The sequence below is a fragment of the Sarcophilus harrisii genome, chromosome 6, assembly GCF_902635505.1.
Source record: "Sarcophilus harrisii chromosome 6, mSarHar1.11, whole genome shotgun sequence".
Lineage (NCBI taxonomy): Eukaryota > Metazoa > Chordata > Mammalia > Dasyuromorphia > Dasyuridae > Sarcophilus > Sarcophilus harrisii.
This window is the reverse complement of record NC_045431.1, coordinates 52,416,875-52,440,948: the sequence shown is the minus strand read 5'-3', so window position 1 is coordinate 52,440,948 and position 24,074 is coordinate 52,416,875. Positions and strand designations below refer to the sequence as shown.

The 24,074-nt window shown below is 33.9% G+C and overlaps 1 protein-coding gene across 2 annotated transcripts; it reads right to left on the bottom strand.

Moving 5' to 3' along the window:
* Positions 1-2,996: 2,996 nt before the first annotated feature.
* LOC100933944 (UPF0462 protein C4orf33) lies at positions 2,997-23,678 on the bottom strand. Of its 2 annotated transcripts, none has more exons than XM_003773202.3 (6): positions 23,590-23,678; positions 12,754-12,942; positions 8,446-8,506; positions 5,776-5,827; positions 5,463-5,662; positions 2,997-3,295 (listed from the first exon to the last, which is right to left on the bottom strand). In XM_003773202.3, exons 2-6 carry the CDS (start codon positions 12,932-12,934, stop codon positions 3,175-3,177), a joined length of 615 nt encoding a protein of 204 aa, XP_003773250.1. In that variant the 5' UTR covers positions 12,935-12,942; positions 23,590-23,678; the 3' UTR covers positions 2,997-3,174. The 2 variants fall into 2 exon arrangements, with proteins under 2 accessions (XP_003773250.1, XP_031797755.1); XM_031941895.1 differs by lacking the exon at positions 23,590-23,678 and adding an exon at positions 20,122-20,346.
* Between the last annotated feature and the right edge of the window lie 396 nt (positions 23,679-24,074).

Sequence of the window (24,074 nt, the reverse complement as noted above, 5' to 3'; positions counted from 1 at the left end):
TTCTGGCCCAAAATAACTCTTTCTAAGATTAAATCAACTCCAATGACTTAATACTTTGTAAAGATTCCAACACTTTGTAAATTTATCTTAGTTTCCACACCTCCATTGGAGGTTTTTTTAACCAAGACTATCATAGGTCATGAAATAGTTACCAGGTTTTTCTTCGTGAGTTTCCAGTGATAGTTTAGCAATTTTTCTCACCTGTTCTTTTCTATTTGTCCTTTCCTGACAGAAAGCCTCCTAACATCCAGTACATGAGATGTTGTACTCTGGACCACTTTCTTGGTTGTTAACCATTAGGAGCCACCACATCCCCAGTAATGAATAAAGTGGTGAACAGATTGATTGGACTCCCTATTCATAACATGCTCTAGATCCATGCAATTGCATAAAGGACTATTGATTGACATTTATTCCAGTCTTTCTTTCCAATAAATCTAAATTCTCTTCCCAGTGTAAGTCTCTCCAGTAGTCACCTCTTAAAGCTCATAATTTAAACAGTGAACACAGATTAACTTGTTCAAAAGGCTAACAGCCATATTTCAGTAGCACAAATGGTATGGAAAGGAGCAGGGTTAATGCATTGTTGTTGTTCCTGCTTAGTTCTCAGCAAAAATATGAGAAGGATGATGTCTTGGCTTGCAAGTGAATTAGATTTAAATAAGGTAGAACTGGACATTCTTCAGCTTCACTCTCTCCTCCAGAGTCATTTGGAATCCAGGGGCCAAGCCTTTGATGCAGTGGGACCTTGGTCTTTTTAAGCTAAGGTCTTTTCCCAAGACCTCAGTTTCAGGCAGCACCCATTCAGTGTTTAAAGGCTTGGTAAGGACAGTTTATATGAGTGAAAATTCAGGGAAATACCAAGATTTATGTTTCAGATTTTCTTCAATTAATTTTCAGTCAATATTTTGGCAATATGACAGTAGATAGAATTCTACATTCTATCTTTGGGCCTAGAGTAAAAAAAACTTAGATTAAATATTTATCTGATATTTTCTGCCATGTGACCCTAAGAAATTCATTTAACTTCCCAGTGCTTCTGGCATCCCTCCACAGAATTATCTACTAACTCATAGATGGTTTACAATCTAGCTCTCCATCAGTAGAGGGAGTTTGCACATGTAAGTCTCCCTTTGCTGACATCATAGCTTTTTCACATTTCCTTATGTTTTGAACCTGACAGAAACATTTTTAAAGACTTTTTTGTATAATTCCATATTGAATAAATAAATCATTTCATATCCTAATCCTTTATTTCTAATTCTTGTTTAAATTGGTTTCACTACGAGTCCAACCATTTTGGAGAGTAGTTTGGAACTATGCTCAAAAAGTTATCAAACTGTGCATACCCTTTGATCCAGCAGTGTTACTACTGGGATTATATCCCAAAGAGATTATAAAGAAGGGAAAGGGACCTGTATGTGCACGAATGTTTGTGGCAGCCCTTTTTGTAGTGGCTAAAAACTGGAAACTGAATGGATGTCCATCAGTTGGAGAATGGCTGAATAAATTGTGGTATATGAATATTATGGAATATTACTGTTCTGTAAGAAATGACCAACAGGATGATTTCAGAAAGGCCTGGAGAGACTTACACGAACTGATGCTGAGTGAAATGAGCAGGACCAGGAGATCATTATATACTTCAACAACAATACTAGATGATGACCAGTTCTGATGGATCAGGTCATCCTCAGCAACGAGATCAACCAAATCATTTCTAATGGAGCAGTAATGAACTGAGCTAGCTATGCCCAGAAAAATAACTCTGGGAGATGACTAAAAACCATTACATTGAATTCCCAATCCCTATATTTATGCACACCTGCATTTTTGATTTCCTTCACAAGCTAATTGTACAATATTTCAGAGTCTGATTCTTTTTGTACAGCAAAATAATGTTCTGGTCATGTATACTTATTGTGTATCTAAGTTATATTTTAATATATTTAACATCTACTGGTCATCCTGCCATCTAGGGGAGGGGGTGGGGGGGGTAAGAGGTGAAAAATTGGAACAAGAGGTTTGGCAATTGTTAATGCTGTAAAGTTACCCATGTATAAATCCTGTAAATAAAAGGCTATTAAATTAAAAAAAATAAAATAAAATAAAATAAATTGGTTTCACTGAAATATTTTTATTATCCCTACTAAAATGCGGAGCATATGTTGAGAAAAGGGCTTGCTCATCTAAATCAATGATTCTATTCCCTCCAGCTCAAAGAGCAGATAGATATGCGAAGCTACATAAATGAACTCTTGACTCACCCTAATTTATTGAATCCTCAGCTTTTCTCAAAGCACAACTCAGAATCACCTTTGACATAAAGCCTAATTCCCCAGACCCTCATTATCACTTTCTTCTCAGTCATTTACTCAACAAGCATTCCCTCTAGATTTTTACACTGCATTTACTTTGTATTTACTTACTTATATACCATATTCTAACCCTCCAGAGGAATGTATAATCCTTGAGAGCAAGCATTGCTTTGTTTTATATATAGCCATCATTGGTATTGTTCCGGATTTTCAGGGTGTCTGTGACTCCATTTGGGATTTTCTTGCCAAAAATAATGGAGTAGTTTCCTTCTTCCCAGCTCATTTTATAGATAAGGAAACTGAATTAAACAGTTAAGTGATTTGCCCAAGGTCACACAACTAGAACATGTTTACAGCCAGATAGAAACTCAGGTATTCCTGACTCCAGGCCCAGCTCTCTATCCATTGTGTCATCAAGCTGCCATTACTATAGTCAACACATAACAGAAGATTGTTAAATCTGATTGAATTAAAAGACAAAAAAAGCTCATATTAATGGGAAGCAATCAAGAAATAGAGAATTGGGCTGATCCATAGTTTATAAGGGAGATATGCAAAAAAAAAAAAAATGCTTAGATAAGTAGCAAGGAGATTGCTGGCTAGGTCAATGACATGATGACTTCTTGGATATTCACCTCTGGAAAATGATTTACTAATAATTTACTTGTAGAGACAAGATTTTTCACAAACATTTTATTATCTTGAGCACAATTCTATTTGCCAAGTAGCTCTTGAAAAATTCACTTTTAAAAATCATCTTTGCAAATGTGCATTGTTCAAACATTCTCAGTTTCCTTTAAGAGATTGTAGCTTGTAATTTGTTGATTTTTCAAAAAGGCAGAAAACAAAAATAAAATTATTTATTGTTCTTATTTACAGTAGAGTTCTGGGACATCCAAAGGTCTGATTCAGGCTGTTTCCACTCCTCTCCAAAAATCATATTCAAATTAAGAGATTTGAAGTATTCCAGGAGATGGCTAAAAGGAAAAGAAAATGGAGTAGGAGTTGAAATAGATTTTGAATCTGGGGGAAGTAGCTATCTTAAAGGAGAATTTATTCTATTTTGTCAGATCTTTTATGTGGCAATTTTCTATTTTAAGAAACTCTAAAGTAGACAGTATCATATTGGAACAACTTCTATTGATCTGAAAACACCCTGCCATGGTTTAACAATGTCTTGAAGTTACCTTTCATTCCTATAGCTTTAAACAAAGATACCCACATGCCCTTTCCAGATATTGAAAAGAGTCAAACTTTGTTATTGTTGCTTTCATTACAGAAATATAAGAAGCTATTCTGAAAAGTTTCTATCCTGCATTATCAAACCTGAGACTTAGTTCTTCTCTTTTTAGGCAGAATAATGGACCGTTACAAAGGTTCCACTATGGACTTATGAAAAAAATGAAAGAGATTTCCTTCCATATACAGTGTAGCAACTGTGCTCTCAGGAAATGCATTTATGATCTGTCTCTACCTTGACCAAGGGAACAGAGAAGAAATTTTTCATATGTACCAAGTTAGTCATCAGTGATGACTATTGTGGAGAAGAGAAGAGTGACAGAAACTGGTGAAAGAGGAATTAATTAATAGAATGAATGAGTGAATGAATGAATGAATGAAAAAACTCTTACTCCTAAATGCTAGGGATACAAAGAGAAAAAGAGTAAGCCAATCTCTACTCTCATAGTGTTCATATTCTCATTGGGGGAGACAATTAATAGAAGTTCAGCTAAAGGGAAGGTAGAAAGACCCAGAAATCTTAAGGTTCTATGGGTGCAACTTAAGGACACGGGAGTTGATGACAAGGATCTAGGAACCCTTAAAATATACCAGCAAATAAGATGACTCTTGCCCAGAGTCAGGGCAAATGTAAAAGCCCAAAAAACCTTAAAATGACAGGTGATCAGATCTGATAGTCTTATATCTCATCATTAGAAGTAACAGAATTGGTAACTTCCATCTTATCAAAATGATACAATCTGTCAGATAGGGTCTGGGCAATGCATGCTCCTGGAATTAAGCAAGGGGAAGACAAAAGGAAAAAGTACCCTTGGTAGTGGTGGGTCACTCACATGAAATCTAGGTGTTTGGGGCTAGGGAGGAGAAAGACAAAAAGAATGCAAACCCTGACTATGACACAAGTAAGGGAATTCTAACAGAAAGAAAGGAAGGAAGGAAGGAAGAAAAGAAAGGAAGAAAGGAAGGAAGGAAGAAAAGAAAGGAAGAAAGGAAGGAAGGAAGGAAGGAAGGAAGGAAGGAAGGAAGGAAGGAAGGAAGGAAGGAAGGAAGGAAGGAAGGAAGGAAGAAAAAGAAAGAAAGAAAGAAAGAAAGAAAGAAAGAAAGAAAGAAAGAAAGAAAGAAAGAAAGAAAGAAAGAAAAGGAGGGAGGGAGGGAGAAAGGGAAGGAGGGAGGGAGGAAAGGAGGGAGAGAGGAAAGGAAGGAAGGAGAGAGGAAAGGAAGGAGGGAAGGAAGGAAGAAAAGAAAAGAAAAGAAAAGAAAAAGAACCAATTATTCCTGGCTTCTTGACCCTTTTTACCTTACTAGATGGATTGGAGTAAAATGGGCAAAATATGAAAAGGAAGAAGAAAAACAGCACAATGATTGCATAAAACAAGAAAATTCAAGAACTTAGTAGAAAAAAAAAGAATAAAGAATGGCCAGACAGAGTAATAAGAATAGGGTGTAAGAGAAGAAGTTAAGAAAAAGGGGAGCAGGGAATACAAAGTTAAAAACAAAATACTGGGGAAAAGAAAAGAAGAGAAGAAAGGAGTTAGAGGGAAAATTGGTGAAAAGGAAGGGTACAGGGATTGCAGAAAGTGATAGGACTGAATGGAAACATTGCCAAGTATTTCAGGATGAATCAAATTATGCCAAAATAGTAAACCTCCCACCAACAGCTCTCTTCATCACTGGGGACTCTGATTATGCTCTTGAAAAGGTCTTGAGGTTAATAACTGTTGAGCTTATGGTAGGCAACAGGCCAATGGAGCCAGGGAGTTCATAAGACTGAACTATACTCTTAATTTTCTTGCCTTCCTTCTAAGAGTGGGCATTTAGTGTATGTAAGTGGGCACTGTCCTCCCAAAATTAATGGAATCAGTCTCCTATACTCCAAATACAACTCATAATATATTTTCTACTTACAAATCAGGCTCCTGTCCTTCTTTTATCTCATCTTGAAGGATGGGGTAAAGTGCTTCATATGTTCTTCCAGCTTTTGATCCATGAATTGCATATGAATTAAATTTGTTTATGCCAGGAGGAAAATAATTCCAAGGAATATGAGCTTTACCTTCCCATGTATTCTCATGTCTGGACACCTCAAATGATAAAGCAAGCTCTCGCTAGAACAACACCAAAAAGGAAAATGTAGATAAGGTAACATAGCAAATTTGCACCTATATGGAAAGTACCAGGATATATGAAAAGGCAAATTCCTCTGCAGCTGATTACTTACTTTCCATGGTTTTCTTCTCCCACTTAGTAAAAGCACCAAATGTTGTCCATGGCTGTAAGAATGAAAAAAACCTTTTAACTACTTTAAAGAAAAAAAATCAAAATTATTTTCCTCACTACTTTGAATCATAAACATATATGAACATGGAACAATTTCTGTCATTAATTTTTCCAATAACAAACCAAACCCAAATGAAAATACTGAGCCAATGAAAGTAAGTTCATTACTGCTACTATTAAACATGACATTTGAATTTTCCCCACTTCAGAACAAGGGGCCTATTAATTTTTCTTTCAACAAATTCTATATCTTTTGTTTTAAAAATATCTACATTTCTGAATATCTCTCTCCTCATCTTCCCAGAGAATCATATTTTATAATAGAGAATAAAAAGGGAAAACAGTTCAGCAGAACTCATCATCACAATGAAAAAGTCTGGTATCCTATTCCTGTAGTCCCCTACATTTTCAAAGAAGAGAGGGAGGTGCCCTTTCATATCAATTCTTTGAGGACAAGTTTGGTCATCATTTCAGAACTTCAGTTCCAATTGTTTTGTTGTTGTTCTTTACATTAACATTGTTGTAGTTATTGTGTAGATTGTTTTTTCTGTTTTGCTTTCTTCATTTTGCATCACTTTATATGTCTTCCCATGTTTCCAAATATTCATAAGGAAATCTACTTTGTTTCTTATCCTTTGCTACTATAAAAATGCTGCTGTAAACATTTTGGTGTATCTGGGGCCTTTTTTTTTTTATGATTAACTTCATTGGTTCTTTCTTACTTGCCCATAATCACTAAATTACTGAATTACTCAGGTAAACTGAGACCTGTTAAAAACCTTAGTTTTTAGGCCAAAGTCTCCCACTGCATCCAGGACCATCTCCAATTATCCTGCTCTATATATTGCCGCTAGAATCAGATGATTCTAGAGGAGATTGTGAAGTTAGTGAAGTTTGCAAAGCCCACTCTCACTTAAATCCAACTCATTTGCACACCAAGGCATCATCTCCCTGATATCATGGGCCTCCTTGAGAATGAAGGACAAATAATAGCAACTTCATTGGAATACTGCCTAGCAATTTAGTATTTGGATCAGGGGACATAGACATCCTAGTCACTTTCTTCATTTAACTCCAAATTGTTTTCTAGAAGAGATGGACCAATTTACAGCTTCACTAACAATGCATTGGTGTCCCTATGTTTGCATGGCCTGGGATCCATTTATGACAAATGCAATCTTATACAAAAAAGTTACCTTTTTTCCCATTTCATGTGCTTTGAATAAAATATAACATAGAGCTAGAAGTAATGAGTAGAAACGATAAAGAGGAAAATTTAGGCTTGACATAAGGAAAAAATTCTTTAATAATTGGTCTTATTTAGAAGTAGAATGAGCTACTTTAAGGGAGAGTAGGTTTTTCTTTCATTCTAGATTTTCAAGCAAAGACTAGAAGGCCAATGAAATCCAACAAAAAATATGTTAAGTACATACTATGTACAAAGCCCATGTTAAGATTCAAGTTCAAATTTGGCCTCAGATACTCACTAGATGTGTAACTCTGGGCAAATCACTTAAACCCAACGGTCAAAAAAAAAAAAAGAACTAGGTCTTCCTTGGAGGCTTTATAAAAGAACATAGACAAGAACTAAAAGGATAAAAACATAGCAGTTCTGATCTGTATTGATGGAAGGAACACTCATATCAATGAGAACATATATCACTTAAAAACATTTATTAAGCACCTATGAGAATAAAATATTGCATGATGGTGTATATAAGATATATTACATTCTAATAAGTGAATAATAGATACACATAAATATATTATGTATATATATAAATAATGTGTGTGTACATACATAAACAGAGACAGACAGAAAGACAATTAATAGAAAGAAATTAATAAGATTGATAGAACCAATATTTTTCAGGCAATCAAGATGTGACTATGTATAAAAATTGATATACTGATATGAAATAATTATATCTACATATTAAAATAGGTTCCCTAGAATGAAATGTTTTATTAAATTAATTTAATGTATATGTTTTTGTGATACTAAAATATCTGGCATATAAAATTCCTGATTTATCATACAGTTAACTCAAGAAATGATTCATTAGTAATTTCACGAATGAATCAATCTTTGAAATATCTTCACTTCAAATTTCCATTAAAAGTAAGCTCCCCTGAACATTTAAAATATAACTTGACTTACAAATAATTCATTTGTGATCAAAAGTTTAGGAATATGTATGTTGCATAAAGCAAGTTATCATTTTATTGGTAAATAACAAATCCATACTAACAATTCTATAATTCTGATTTAAATTAATTTAAATTTTCTCTTCCCCTAAAAATTTTCTCTTCCCCTTCCACATGCAGTGCATGTGGGGGTTAGGGAGGGGGAGAAATAGAAAAAACAGGAAGTAGAGTGCCAAATCCCAGTTCTGCCACTTAATATTATGCAAATTTTGGCATCATTTAATTTCTCTAGACCTCAGTTTCTTCATCTTTAAAATGAACGGATTAGACTTGATGATCTCTAAGGTCCTGATATCTATGATTCTAATTAACTGAAATTAACTGTGACCATGCTACATGTTAAGTGACAATGAATTGATTAGAGGGACAGAGATGCATTCAAATAAAAAGGCTTCATACTCACGGACAAAGTTCAACTTCTATATATTGCTGGGTTCTGTCATTCAAGAAAAATGCCTCCACCACTTTTAAAAAAAGAAATAATATATTTTATGGAATGTAATTATGCTTACCATGAAACCATTTTTTCTTTCCTTTAAAAAGTATAATTGATTTGTTCATGAAATTTAGAAGTGTGGTATTTAAGACTCATCATACTCTTAACTTCAAACTATTTGTTCAGACTTATTACTGGCCTACATGCAATCATTATGATAATCAAAATTTGTATGATGCTTAAAAATTTGCAGAATGCTTTACATGTGTAGCATGTTCCAAAAGTTTAGTGCAGTTTTAAGCTTTAATAACTTCACAATATATAATATTATATTATACGTAATTATATATTACATAAATATAAATAAATATATATTATATGTTGTTTTTTGATAAATTTATATCATTTATATATAAATATATTGATTATAAATATATGAATATAAATTACTTTTAATATTTATATATAAATGTTATGAATTTACCAAAAAACATTTGAAAGGTTAAATATTTCAGTTTTTTAAATATTGGTAGATTAAATTTCTGAACTTTATAAAAAATTTCATTAGCTGTTGTTTAGTGACTGAAAGGATTTCATTTGCAACCTAGCATTAAGATCATTCAAAGAACAAGGTTTAGCCGTATACAGGAGAGTTTTGATGTGCCCCCACAAGACAATATAATGGAGATAGAACAAGTCACTGAAGGACCCAAGCAAGATGAAATTCTCTAGCTATACACTTTAGAAAGTGACATCCAGAAACTGTTGAAAACAGAGTGAATAAACAGAAACTGCTGTGTCTAGTTAAAATTAAACATTTGTTAATTAAAAATCTTAAAACTATATAGTACCTAAAAAATTTAAGTAACCAAGCTTTTGAGAAATATTTTTGTAAGTTTGTAGCCATTACTTCTAAAGTTATTAAAGCTTAGGCTGTACTGATACATTTGGGACATCCTATATTATTTCATTTGAGCCTCATGATAACCCTGTTAGATACAGGCAGTACAAGTATTTTCATCCCTATTATAAAAGGCTCACAGAGATTAAGTAATTTTGCCTATGGTCTAGCAGTTATTAAAGGAGGGCTCCCACCTTCTTACCTTTGATCAATGGAAAAAAATCACAATCTTTGGATTCTGAGGAGCTGGTTCCTGTTTTACCTCAGACAATCACTACCTGTATCACATAGATCCTCTGAGCCTCAATTTCTCCATCTGTAAACTGAGGGTCTTGGACTAGATACCCTCTGAAGCCCTTTCCCATTCTAGATCTAAGATCCAATATTCTATCTACCTGGGATGGACTTATCCTGGCATCTCCCTTCCAATTTCCTGTTAAAATCCTGCCTATTCTTTAAGGTTAAAGGAAATGTTACTTCTTTCACTAAGTCTACTAAATGTAGATACACTCTTCTCCCCCACCTCCCAGATTCTGATAGTACTTTCCACTTCTCATGACATATATTAGTATTTCCTTCCCATATTTGTCTTGTCCACCCACCAGACACCACTATCCTCAGGAGCAGAAATTAGTATCTTGCTCACTTTTCATCCCCAAAATACTTAGTACAGTACTTTTTACATAATGAGCACTCAATAAATATCTGCTGAATAAATGAAATTGCTATTCTCCTGGCTATACATGAGTCACTAACTCTAACACTATCAGCAACTATTGCTGCTTTCTAGCCTTCCACATTCATTGGGGAAAAACAGTATTATTGAAGGAGTTGTTTTATCTTATTTTTATCTTCATTTTAAAAAAAATCTCTGACACTAACTTTGCAAATAAAAGATCAGCAAATGTGTAAACATTGGTCTCCTGTGCAGAATCATTCTACCATGATCTTTAAGAGTTTTGGAAGGTGACTTCGGAATGAACATAATTGGAAACAGAAATTAAATAGTAGCTTTTGTAAATATAGGAAGCTTAAATAGGGTACCAGTTAAGCAGCAAAGGGAAAAGTCACTCTTCAGTACAGACAGACTGATCATAGAAAGCTGATAATATAAGCTCTGTGAAGACAGATATCATTTTACTTGTTTACTTTATTTTCCCAGCATCTATCACAGTGCCAGACACATAGCAGGTATTTAATAAAACTCTGTTAAATTGACTTAAATTAGTGAGGACTTTCAAATTAATATAATATTTTAATATCTTCCTTGGGACAAGTTGGTATATTATTACTTATAACCAAAATACCATCCACTTCAAGAGATGAATTTTGTGAGGCAACATCTATATCAAGAGAAGAGAAAAGAAGTGAGATAATAAGACACAAAGAGAAAATGACATCTCTTACCTTTGAATTATGTAATATCTACTCTTATTTAGGTTGCTCTCTCTCTTTCTCTCCCTCTTTCTCTTTCTCTCTCTCTCTCTCTCTCACACACACACACACACACACACACACACACACACACACACATACACAAGTGCTGAAGCAACATCTTTGTCAAGAGAAGAGAAAAGAAGTAAGAGAATAAGAAAAAAGGGGAAATGACATCTCTTATCTTTGAATTATGTAACTTCTACTCTTATTAAGACACACATACACACACACACTCTCACACAAGTGCTGAATTATTTTCATGATAATATGGTATAATTATATCTGCAGGGTTTCAAAGTTTAAAAATACTTGAAGCATTAGCATTACCTCACTCAATCAACAAGGACACTATGCTCCATTGCTGTGGGTATTTCCTCCTCCAAGAGGACCAAAACAACATTATAATGATGGAGTTAAGATATATTATATCTGATTATACCAAGATGAGCTCAGATGTTTCTACCCCAGACAGGTTGGGCACAAATAGTCCACATAAATTATATGGATGATGTCTTTGGATTCAAAGATAAATTGGATTTAAGTGAGACAGAATTGCTCAAAGTCTTTCAGAGACATGTCAGTACAGTGACAAGGCAAAAGTCACAATAGCTAGTGATGGCCTGGGATGCAATGGATTTCTTGGCATCTTTGATTTCTGACCAAGCTCTAATCATTCCACAGTCATCTTCATGGCCATTGGAACAAATTATTCTTATCTTCCCATTTTGTTGAGGAAAGTCTTCACATGCTTAGGATATGCATTCCTTTCACTCATCAATAGGTTTTTAAGCCTATCAGTTACCCCCAAGCTGGCTTAGTCTATCTGCTGAGAAAGTATTACTAGCATGTGGCCAATGGGCATGCTACAGCTTCTTGGGTGACAGGAGGACTCTAAAGGTGAATGAACTCAGCCTCATGTCAGAGTTCAGTCCTCATACCTCTTTGGTACAGAGTTATTATATCTTCATACTGGGGGTACAAAGGCAAAAATAAAAATAATCCCGTCTCTCAAACAGCTTACATGCTATAAAGGGGAATCCTATATTGACAGCTGATTCAATTGAGATATATACAAAATAAATCAAGTAATTTTGAAATGACAGGCACTAATGATTGGGGGGGGGGGGTATCAGTGAAAGTCTTCTTATAGAATGTTGCATTTAAGATTAGGACTACTTGTGGCTAATAATAATAATAATTATTATTATTATTGTCTTGTCCTCCTTCCTTGGTAAAATGACATGCAGAGTATGTCTAAAATACTGCTACTAAATACTAAGATACAAGTCAGTCTAATTACATTATGTAAGGGGCTATTAATCAAAAGTCTTTGAACTTGTTTTTTGTTTAATATTTAAATAACCATTTTGTAATCCTATGCCTTGTAGTTTATGTATTCAAAAACATTATTCCTAGAAGGGATTCATAGTCTTCACTAGAGGGAAAAGTTTCTAGTTCTTGGAAACTTTTGCATTAGTCTTTATCCTTAATTTTGTGCTTGAGGCTAGAAATCAAAATTCACCCTTTGAAGTAGATGATATTTGGTTTTCAATAATATACTAAAAACTCCCTAAAAAAGAGAAAACATACTTTGGTCTTGAGAGGTCTTCTGAATGAAACATTTTCCCATACATCCAAGCTATTACTATTGCTGAGTTGTTTTCAAATAGCAGTCTGAGAGGGGAAAGTTGGGAGAAGCAAGGAAAAGAAAACGCAGTACCTCTCTCCAAATCTGGTTTTCTTATAGCAATTTTTCTTTGTTCTAGTTAAGCAAGTTTCAAGCTCTTTTCTAAGTAGAGAATTCACCTGTTTTAAAAGTTAAAGGAAATCTTTATGCCATACATGTCAAGTGCTCCAGAATGCTTCTTTTAAAATAAAATTCTTGCAAGATGTACAAAAGATTGATGATCACAATAAAATCCAGGAGGTCCACTCACCTTCATAATCCCACAGTCTTTCAAAAGGCTTTCCTGGCTCTCCAGGTGGGGCTGGAGGATCATTAAAAAATGGAGCCTTCACTTCCATTGTCAATCCTCCATCACCTGGACTCAGTCGGATCCACACTGGCTCATGAGATACTGGCAAACTATTCCAAGTGTGTTCAATTTTAAAATCCATTGAAAGCACTACAGAAACAATAAAATATAAGAAACTTAGCCTTACAAAAATTTACAGAGGCCACCACATAGATATATCAAAGGCATTTACTTCAATTAAAAAGAAGATGGAATTAAAGTCTATGTGATATGCATTACATTTTTATGTGTTTGTTTGGGCGGGGAATTGGTTTTTGTTTTTTTGTTTGTTTGTTTGTTTGTTTGTTATTTTTATTGAGCATAATACTATAATGATTACAGCCAGGTTTCCATTGCTAACATGCTTTATGTACAACATATCAGGCTCATAAATTTAAACCTTAAGAAGTCCTACAAGCTCATTTTATTTAACCCTTTCATTTTACAAATGAATAAACAAAGGTCAAAAAAAAGATAAAGTAATTTTCCAAAGATCATTCAAACAGAGCTAAGATCTTAACCCAGATCCTCATTTTCGAAATCCAAAAATCCTCCAAAGGCAGATAGATGATGTGTAAGTAGAGTGTTGAACCAGGACTATCTCTATTGAATTTCTTCTTATTAGATTGAGTCCAGTGATTTAGTCCCCAGATTCTTAAACTGTAATTCACAACCCTATTTGGGTTCTCATAATTGAATGTGGGGGATTATGGAAATTATGATTTATTGTAAGTAAATGTTTAATAAGTATAACTATTTTGAATACCTATATATTTGGGGTCATGTAAAAATTACTTGGACAAAAACGGGTCATAAGTGGAAAAAGTTTAAGAAGCCCTGCTCTAGTCTATCATAATATTTTTAGATTATGTCATCCAATATAATATCTACACTTCCCATCATCTGAAAATTTTATAAACTTATTTCTTTTTGTCATTTTTCTATATCAAAGTCATGGATTTAAAAAAAAATTTAACTGAATTATTCTACTGGAAACTCCCTGCCAAGCTGACATTGAACCATTAACTACTCCTTGGATCTAGTTGTTCAATCAGTTCTAAATCCATTTAATTGTATTATGATATAATTAATATCTAACTTTTCAAAAATAATATGAGATGCTTTATAAAATGCTTTGCTAAATTTTAAATAAACCCTATCCAAGCATCCCTCTCACCTAATAGTTTAGTAACTATCAAAAAAGCAAGTAAAATTAATCTGTTATAACCTATCCTTGATGAGGTTACAGGATGCTGGCTCTTGGTTTTCCCAGCTTCCCTTCCTAGACATTCTCTAACAATGCCTTTAATGATTCATTCTAGAATTTCCTTGGGAACTGAAATGAACTTCATTGGTCTAAAGTTTGTAGAATCTGTCCTCTTAACCTTTTTTTAAAAAAATCTATCTCTAATCCTAATGTGCCTCTTCTCTTTTTCATAATATTTCAGATATCAATTGTTGCTTAGCAATCAGACAATATGTTGACTAAGTCAAAATTTGTTTTTTTACATTTATATTCTTTTACTTTGTGTAACCCAAATTTTTGGCCATGCCTGAGGCATTGTGTATGCTACTGACATGATCCCTAATTGGTAAATGCTGACTCAATGTTCTCCGTTTGCCTGAGGGGTAGAGTTAGTGTAAGAGCTTGTTAGAAAGAGAAGGACTTTGAAAGCTGCAAAAATATAGAAGTCAACTCCTAGGCATATTGCTGATTTCTAGATTGCCTCCCTAGAGACTTTAAAGATTTTCTGTTGGATTCCATCAGGCTCTCTTTTTATTGAACTGAGATTTCAACTCAACCCTATCTAAATAACAAATTTACTCATATATCTTCTACTATATTTTAATCTATAGAAAACTCATTTCTTTTTTCTGTATGATTGGATAAATGTGGGGATTTTTTTTGTTTGAGAGTTTTGTTTTGGTTTTTTTTGTTTGTTTGTTTGTTTTTGTTTTTGCTATTTATCATAGTCTTTTGTGTAGCAATTGGTGGGACTAAATTAGCAAGTAAGCTATGAGATAAGTGACCAAGAAAGTAGTTTCTGTTCTCAGTCTCCTCATATCCTTAGATGAGGTAAGGGGATGGGGGCAGAAGAAGAAAGAAATAGATAGATATAAGTACAGCCCAATACCACTCTTGGAAACAGGCAAGGAGTAAGCAGACATACAGCCATGGTCCTTCTATTTCTTTCAAAGTAAGAAACTGAAGTCTTCCTTGGAAAAGGGAAGACCAAATTTCAGAGGTATCTATTTATGCTGCTGAAGAGACATTTAGATAATTAATGTAAACATATATATCTTATATGAACATACATATTTGCAAGTTCAAAGAGAAGCTTTACTCTTATTAGTGATATTTCATCATTCTAAGATACATGAATACTATCTTCCTCTGTTCCCTTATGGTGAAAAATAGCTAAGGACAGAGATTAGCTTTTAAGGTCCATGCTTGAGAGTTTTAGACCTTGGAATTGGGATAAAGATAGGAATGAGTTGGAAGAATATGGAATGGGATTTTAAAAATTATATTGATCAACACTATTATTTTGCAGCTGAACAAACTGAGATCTAAATAGCTAGCTAATCTGTACAGGGTTCAGACAGATAGTAAGGACTCTGATACCAGAACTCTCATTTGGGTGTTCTGATTACAAATCTTGGCCTTATTCTGTGACATCCTCCAGAAGCCTCCCTTTGTTGATCTCTTTGTACAGAATTTGGATTCCATTAAAAATAAGAAATTTTCCTCCAGGAAAAAGTCCCTCAGTAGCCTTCTTCCTTATAAACAAGTCTTTTTTTCTTTGCCTCGGTCCAAATTGTGGGCCCCCTTTTGTATTTCTTCAAAGCTTAGTTCAACTTGCTTCCTCTGCCTTAAAATCATTAGACGTATGCTTTCGAGGTATACTTGATTTTATTTTGGGTAAAATCCATTGGTATGTTTACACCTTGATGAAGAAGAATAACATCAGAATTATCTCCTTTATTAATAGATATTGCAGCTATTTACACCTGGAATATGCTGTTAGAGATATTATTCGTTATTCATATCTATTACATATGTAAATTAGGTCTGTTAAAAACTACAGCCTATTAAGAAGAAGCTGACATATGGCTCTGAACATTGTGTTATATTTTTAAATATTTGTTAGGGTATTGATTTTTTTAACTTTTGTACTTCTTAAATTAGTGATCACAACTTCTTGTTAAGGGAAGTGAGATTTCAACTTTAAAATCTTAGGACAATATTCATTTTAATGGAGAGTTTATTCACAATTAGATTTTTTTATTGTTGCAATGCAATCCATTTATGGGAAGTAAAATGAGTTCGGAGTCTAAAATTTATCTATCATTTTTCCAGTTGCTGAAATGAATTTGATAAGAAAAAGAAGCTGAATTTTAAGTTTTTAAAAACCAACAAATGTACAAGAAAACAAATGAAGCATGATTCTGAAATACATCCCTTTGATTTGACCAATATGTTCCATACATTATTGTAATGTAGTTCTTTATGCTATCATTGGTTTTCCTTAATTATCTGTCCTTGTTAAAAAGGAGGACTCAATTCTGAGATGGTGGTGCTAGAGAAAAATCCAGATAAAAGTATAAAAAAAAAAAAAAGCACTCAATAAAATGCTTGTTTTTACAGGGAAAAAAAAAACACTCAGAAAAATCTGACTTTTTCTATCCCCTGTGCTAGATTGATTTATAATAGTTACTGAGGTTTGTTATTACCTATGAATTTGTGAAGTGGGGATTTCCTCTTAGAGGGAACTTCAAATCCCACCTGTCAGTGATTTAAACATCTCTACATGCTTCCCAAGCATGAAACATTTTAAGTTATTAACCGGTTTTCATTCACTCTTTTGAGTCAAAATAACAAAAATATCGATACTTCTTTCAGGTCTAAAAAGTGTTCTTCTCATAACCACCTAGTGGTGTTAGAAGATGTAAGTTTTATTGTGTGCATTTTCAGAAGTGGAAAGTGAGGTTCTATGAAATGAAATGACTTATTCATGTTTATACAACCAATATCAGCCCCAGGAAAGATCATCACCCAGTTCCTTCAAACTTCAACCTACCTAATTCCAAGTCTATAATTCTTTATAAGGAATTTGAGATTTTAAAAAATAAACAATAATGAAATACTTATTTGTAATTTCTGGATATCCAAAGACTTTTGATGAAACCAAAAAGTATCATAAAGGTAAATAAAATGCTCTGGGCTTTTTTAGAAAGGAATATGTTTTAGAAGCATCCGCATAAAGCCAAGAGAACAAGAATAGGCCTCCAGTATGAGGGGCAGATCCTCTGGGGAGAATTTATTGGAAGACATGGACATTTGCAAATTACACTGTTAGGAGAGTACTCACTTTGGTGAGATAGAAGATGTACTATAGTATAATATTAAGATTCTTTGGACCTCACTTCATCTTTAAGGCCTCTTCTAGCTTCTAGTTTTTCTATATTTATTGACATGCTGGTAAGTATTGTTGGAAACTTCATTGGGTAGCATCCTTTCTTAACTGTTCACCTTTAAGATCTAAAAAGTTTCTGCCTATTTTGGAAAATCAGTCCTTATGGGAAGGAGGAGTATTAAGGATTTGAACGATGAGCTAGACTCCTAATAGATTCTTAGAGAATATGCATAAGACACATGGGACAGGTTAAATAGCATCCTACTTACTGAATGCTAAACGTTCACAACTTCTATGTTTCTAATATGTACCAGTAGATAATACTAAACAGTCTACAATTGCTCCTATCCATATTTTAGGAACTTTTTCTATGGATTTTAGTTTAAATGCTAAATATGTGACGATGTAATAGCAGTTGGGAATTGATTTATCAAACTGAATATTTCATTCTCTTATAAAAATAAGATTCCAAATATGCCAAATCTTGCATGATTTTGGCAATTCCCAAATGTCATGGAGACCATGAAATAAAACAGAGGAAACTGAATAAGTATAAGGAAGATTGACAGTTCATCTCATTTCACCTCCAGGAGGAATTCAATGTAAATTCTGCAATAGTAAATTTATAAAGTTTTCTTTACATTTTCACTAGTAAGAATAGATTCTTTTAAGTGGACAATTTTGACTATAAAATTTTAAAGCTTTTTCAGAAAAAAAAAAACAAAATCAATGCTAATAGGATAAAAAGAGAAACTGACAATTGGGAGAAAATTCTTTAAATCAAATACCTTTGATAAAAAGCATAATTGAATATATATATGGAATTAATAGTATTAGAACATCTTAATAAGAGATACTTCCTATTCATTTGTGGTCAAAGGATCATTGAACAAATACTTTTCAAAAGAAGCATTTCATTTTTGTTTTAATTTTAGAAATTTGCTCTCCATAGCTACTAGCTGAAACTCAATGGACCAATAAAATATGTATATAAGCCCTGTTTTTCTTCCCCAGTAGATAAAGACATGAACAAGTTTCTCAAATGAATGACAAATTATTAATGATCACATGAAAAGATACTCCAAATCACTAATAATTTTTTTAAACTGTCGAAATTACCCTGAGGTTTCACTTTACATCCAGCAAATTGGTAAAGCTGATAAAAAAGAGAAAGTCAGTGTTGGAAGGGTTGAAGGAAGTGGGATATTAACACATTTATTGGTGGATATGAATCAGTACAACCATTCTGTAAAACAATTTGGAATTATGCAACTGAAATGTTTGGCATATACACAAAAAAATCATGTGTATAACAAAATGGAGCAGTTGTATTTATGGTAGCAAAGAACTTGAAGCAAAGTGACTGCTCGTTGATTGGAGAATAGCCAAAATGTAGTATGTGAATGGAATGGAATATTGTTGTGCTGTTAAAAATGAGTATCATGAATACAAAGAAACATTGGAAAGTTTCTTAAATGTACTGATGCAAAGTGAAATAAACAGAGCCAAGAAAACAACACAGTGTTTCACATTGACTACAATGTAAATGGTAAGAATAATAAAATGACCAAAAATTATTATATGAATGTTATAAAGTTATAAATAAATAATAACCTTGGCCCCAAAGAAAAGAAATGAGAAGATACCTCTCCCATGTCTTTACAGAGATAGGTGTAATCATGTGGAACACTGTATATTATATGTGTGAATATATATATATATATATATATATATATATATGTGTGTGTGTGTGTGTGTGTGTGTGTGTATATGTGTGTATGTGTGTGTATGTATAGGTACTTATACATAAATATATACACAGACACATACTGACACATATATAAATCGGTTATGCTGAGAAGTTTTAATCTTTAAAAATATTCATCTTTTAAAAACAGAAGTTTGTGTTCATAAGGAATACACTGGGATGATAGGGAGAAAACTATGGCAATACAGAAACATCTATTTAAAATAAAAAAGAAACATTTTAGACTATCTACAACCAAGTAAAAGATGGCTCCAAATCACTACTAATACAAATGCAAATTAGAATGGAAAGGAATAAGCATTTATATAGCACCTGTTAGTGCCAGGTACTTTACTAAATACTTCCCCCCCCTACAAATATGATCTCATTTACTCCTCATAAAACCCTGCAAGATAGGTACTACTATTATCTTCATTTTACAGCAAACAAAAATTAATTGGTTGGAATTTGCTCAGATCATACAACTATTAAGTATCTGAGGCTGAATTTGGATTCAGGTCTGCCTGGCTCTAGAACTAGGGCTCTATCCAGCTATTTTCTATATAATTTCTGAGATTTTACTTCACAATCAACAAGTTGGCTAAGATAAGAGATGATAGTGCATTACCCATGTTTTAAGGAATGGAATCAAGACTTTTCATTAACAATAGAAAAAGTCTAAGTTGGAAGACTTTATCAGGTTCACTGCCAGAGCAGTGAATTGGACCAACTATTCTGGAGAACAATTTGAATCATACAAGAACAATCTTTAAACTATGCATAAACCCACAATTCTTTTTAAACTCTCTCTTTCATTGTAGAGAACCATTAATATTTTTAGTCACTCAGGTTCTCAACCCGGGAAAGTGTCTTTCTCATCCCTCTACTCCCCATATTCAATTGGTTTGCTAATTTTGGTCAGTTTTTACTTCCATTTCTATCACATCCATCTCCTTTGCTCTAATTATATGACTATCATTCTAATTCATCACTTCTAATCTGGATCACTGTAATAGCTTTCTAATTTATCTGTCTTTCTAGAGTGTCTCTCCTCTCTCATCCATTCATCCTCCACACAGCTGCCAAAGCAATTTCCTAAAGCACAGAGCTGAAAATGGAACTTACCTACTCAGAAAGGTCCAGTGCCTTTAGGATAAAATTACAAGCATGTTGTTTCACATTTAAAGACCTCCACATGCTGGTTCCAACCTGTTTTTCCAAGTTTGTTGCACATTACCTTCCACACACTGTCCATTCCAGCCCAAACTGGTCTGCTTGTGATAAACATTTCTCCTTTGAACAGGCAATCTATTCCCTATGCCTGAAATGTGCTCCCTCTTCTGGCTCATGGAAGTCCTTGCTTCCTTTAAAGGAGGAGGAAGAAGAGGAGGCAGAAACAAGCATTTATAAAGTGCCTACTATGTTCCAGGCACTGTGCCAATATAATCTCAGTTGGTCTAATTAAATACTATTGAATTTCCTTGATCTCCTCCACTTGATCTTTTTCCTAATCTCTCTAAAAAATAATGTTCCCTATTTCAGAAAATGCTTTGCATTTAATTTACATATATTTTGTATTTACCTAGAGTTATATGCATATATGTGACTGTACACATGTACACATATTTATGTATATATATTTGTGCAAATACACACAAGCCTGTCTGTCCCAGGTTCCTCATCTATGAAATGAGCATAAAAATAGCAGCTACTTCCTGAGGTTATTATGAGAATCGATGAGATAATGTCTGGAAAGCACATTGTAACTCTTAAAGTACTAAATAAATGCTGATTATTATCATAGGAGGCCTGCTCACTAGTTGACTGATAGATTGATTTGACCTAATGGTCTCCCTTTTGGCATATAAACCAAGGAGGTGAAGAGAGAAATAAAAGCCTTATCTATGCCAGAATAATTGCAAAACACTTTCCAGGATGGTAAAACAGAAACAAAAACTCCAATGGAAACAAAGAGAATGTCTTTAGATTGAAGAATATCTGCTGAAATCATGTGGAGTATAATAATATAAAAAATATTATTATCTCATAAGAAATAAGGAATATGAAAAATTCAGAATACATGAAAAGACCCATATGAATCAATGCAGAGTCAATTAAGTAGAAATAAATGAACCATCTACACAATGAGTGTAATTCTATAAATAAGAACACCAATATGATGCCAAATAATAAATCAATGTAAAGACCAATCCTGAACTCTAAAAAGAGATAAGGAAATACTTTCCTTACTTTGGTATATTTGTGAGACAATTTAGTTGAAGAATAGGTCACTTGTATCAGTTGGTCTCGCTTAACTGATTTTTTGATTATGAGGGAAGATTAACTGGACAGAAGTAGAGACTGAAAGATAGGCATATAACTGGAAATGACTGTGATATAAAAGAAAAAAGTATCAATACATTTTTTAAAAAACAATCTTAGCACTCTAGACTAATACAATAAAACCCAGTTATCTTTTTAAAAAAAAAATCATAGATGAGTAAAGAGGGGGAAAAAACCTGAATTATAGTGCAATGAATACATAAGGACTTTTAGAAGACTTTTATTTACATCAAAACATTTAGTTTCCATACTTTGGGTAAATGTATTTTTTCTTTAAAAGAATAGATTCTTTTGTAGCACATTAAAATGAATAACAACTTTCATTGTAGAATTCATAAATTATATCATTTGAAATCTAATCCTGTTAGGTTCTATGCATATACTTTCCCTATAGTGTGGAGATTAAAATTTTCCATCTACAATAAGAGAGACTGAAGCAGAGGTCTGAGACAATGGCATTTTATTAAAGGGTCCATGGTCCTCTCTAATGAAGTGGATCTCAGATCTTCCTCACAATTTGAGATGTCACCTCCCTCCAGGGCCCTATTTTTATAAGGCTTAGATGTCCAGTCATTTCAGAACAGCTACATCAAATATAAAAATAATTCCACAGAATAAGCAAAATAATGTCAGTAGGATCACAAGTTGGATAAAATAAGGAACATCTCCACATAAGATGGACATAACTCTCTTCAATTTGGGCAAGAGGAAATGATACAAGCTATCACATTCAGTGGTCCAAATAATCATAAGATGATGATCTGTTCCCACTGGACAAGTGATTGGTCCAGAGGCACAAAAATATTTTGGAGGACTTTCCATGTAGTTGTCACCTCTGCCAAGCTGGGTTTGGTCATTATCACAAGGCAAAGGAAGGGTGGAGGGCCCCCAACCAACTTCCTATAGTTAAGCAAGTGAACTTAGAGTGTACAGTTCACAGCCTTACATATAGAAACTTTAAAATGATCCCATTAAATTGACCAGTACCAATTGAAATAGAGTAGGTGTTCAAAATGAAGTATTTCTCTCAAAAGTGACTTGCTCAAGATCTCTGTGTACACAAGAAAGTATTTCTAGGTGGGATCTGAGCCCAAGTTTTTTTCTGAATCCAAGTCCAGTCTCTGTTCTAACATAGTGGGAAACATCCTAGATTTAGTCATCATATAAGAATTCATATTTCCCACCTGCTGTGATTTAAGGCAAATCACTTAACTTCAACAGTACTTATTTTCTTCATCTATAAAAAAGAAGGGATTAATCTGGATGACCTCAGGATCATCCAGCTCCAAATATAGGGATCCTGTGATCTAGTTTATCATTGAGAACCAAATAACATACCAAAAAATCAAGATGACTTCCATTTCTTGAGCTTGCTTTAGACACTGCACAAATCTGCTTATGTGGACCTTAAATTTTCTGTAGCTATATCACTGCAAAAGACAGTTCAGGACCTACCCATCCAGACATGAATTCAACCACTAGTATATTATATACATGAGAAGTTGCATGGGAAGAAGGTCTTTGATCCTACAATAAGGAGTCTTTCCCTTCAAAAAGCATCACTTGTCATTGATAGGCTTTATCTCATTTGTCATGGAGATAACAGGCCACTGGTACAAGTCCACTCATGGTAAGGCTGCCAGGAGACAAAGGGTGAAGGGGAAGTGGAAGACCTCACTCAGTCAGTCATCTGAAAGTTTCCTATTTTAATCAATTATTCTGCCTACCTAGGTTTTAGACAGAACTGTTTCTAGCTGCCAAAAGCCTGAAATTCTGCCAGGGCCCTCTGCTCTGGGACAAAGCTTCAGTTGTCCTATCATACCTATTGTTCCGCCAGGAAAGAAAAAAAAAAGATAGGGGACGTGTGGGAAGATAGAGTTCCGGGAATATTTAGAACTTAAGAGGAGAAAGGATAAAAGAGACTTAGGAAAGCAAAGGATTTTCATAGGAAATGTTTTTTCCCTAAACAGAAGTGGGAGGCAAGGCTTTACAAATATTCTCATCTATGGCATTTTTGCTACATTAGACCATAGTTATGTCTTTTTTTATTTTATTGATTATAACAGAGAAATAATAAATCTGGCCTCAGAATGTGAGTTAGCATGATTAGTGTAAAGGAAGTAAAGGTGCTGGTAGGTGGATAAATGATGGAAATAAAGAGAAAGAGAAGGAGCCACTGCGGATAAGATAGCACAAGGTGCAAATTTGCCAGAACGAAGAGAGCGTTTAAAAGCTAAAAAACACACAGACCAGCTAGAAGTTCTTTGTGTTCCCCAGTATCTTCTTCCTTCCTGAAAGACTGCTTCAACTCCTGTAAGGGAAGGCTCTACTCACCAATCTGACAAGCCTAAGGGGAGGGACTTGGGAAACGGAAGCAAAAGCAGCACATTATTTTTCCCCTGAGCACGAGTGAGAGCGAACACTTAAATAATTACTCAAACCTCCCGCCATCAGAAATCCTTCAATCTCTTCCTTCAAAAGACCTAATGTGAGAAAACGTGCAAAAAAGACAAATTTCTCATTTATCAGGGGGGAAAAGTCAAAGACATTAGGGGCAATTTAGTCATGAAAGAGGGAATTCTGCGTTGGTGCAATAAAACTGATTTTAATCCACAATCAACGGTAAATGTCGTTTAATCTAACACGGTTATCTGTGTATACAAACTAAGGGCTAAAAATTCTATAACTTTAGTTTAAACCTCTCTGGTCCTTAAAAACACACACACACACACACA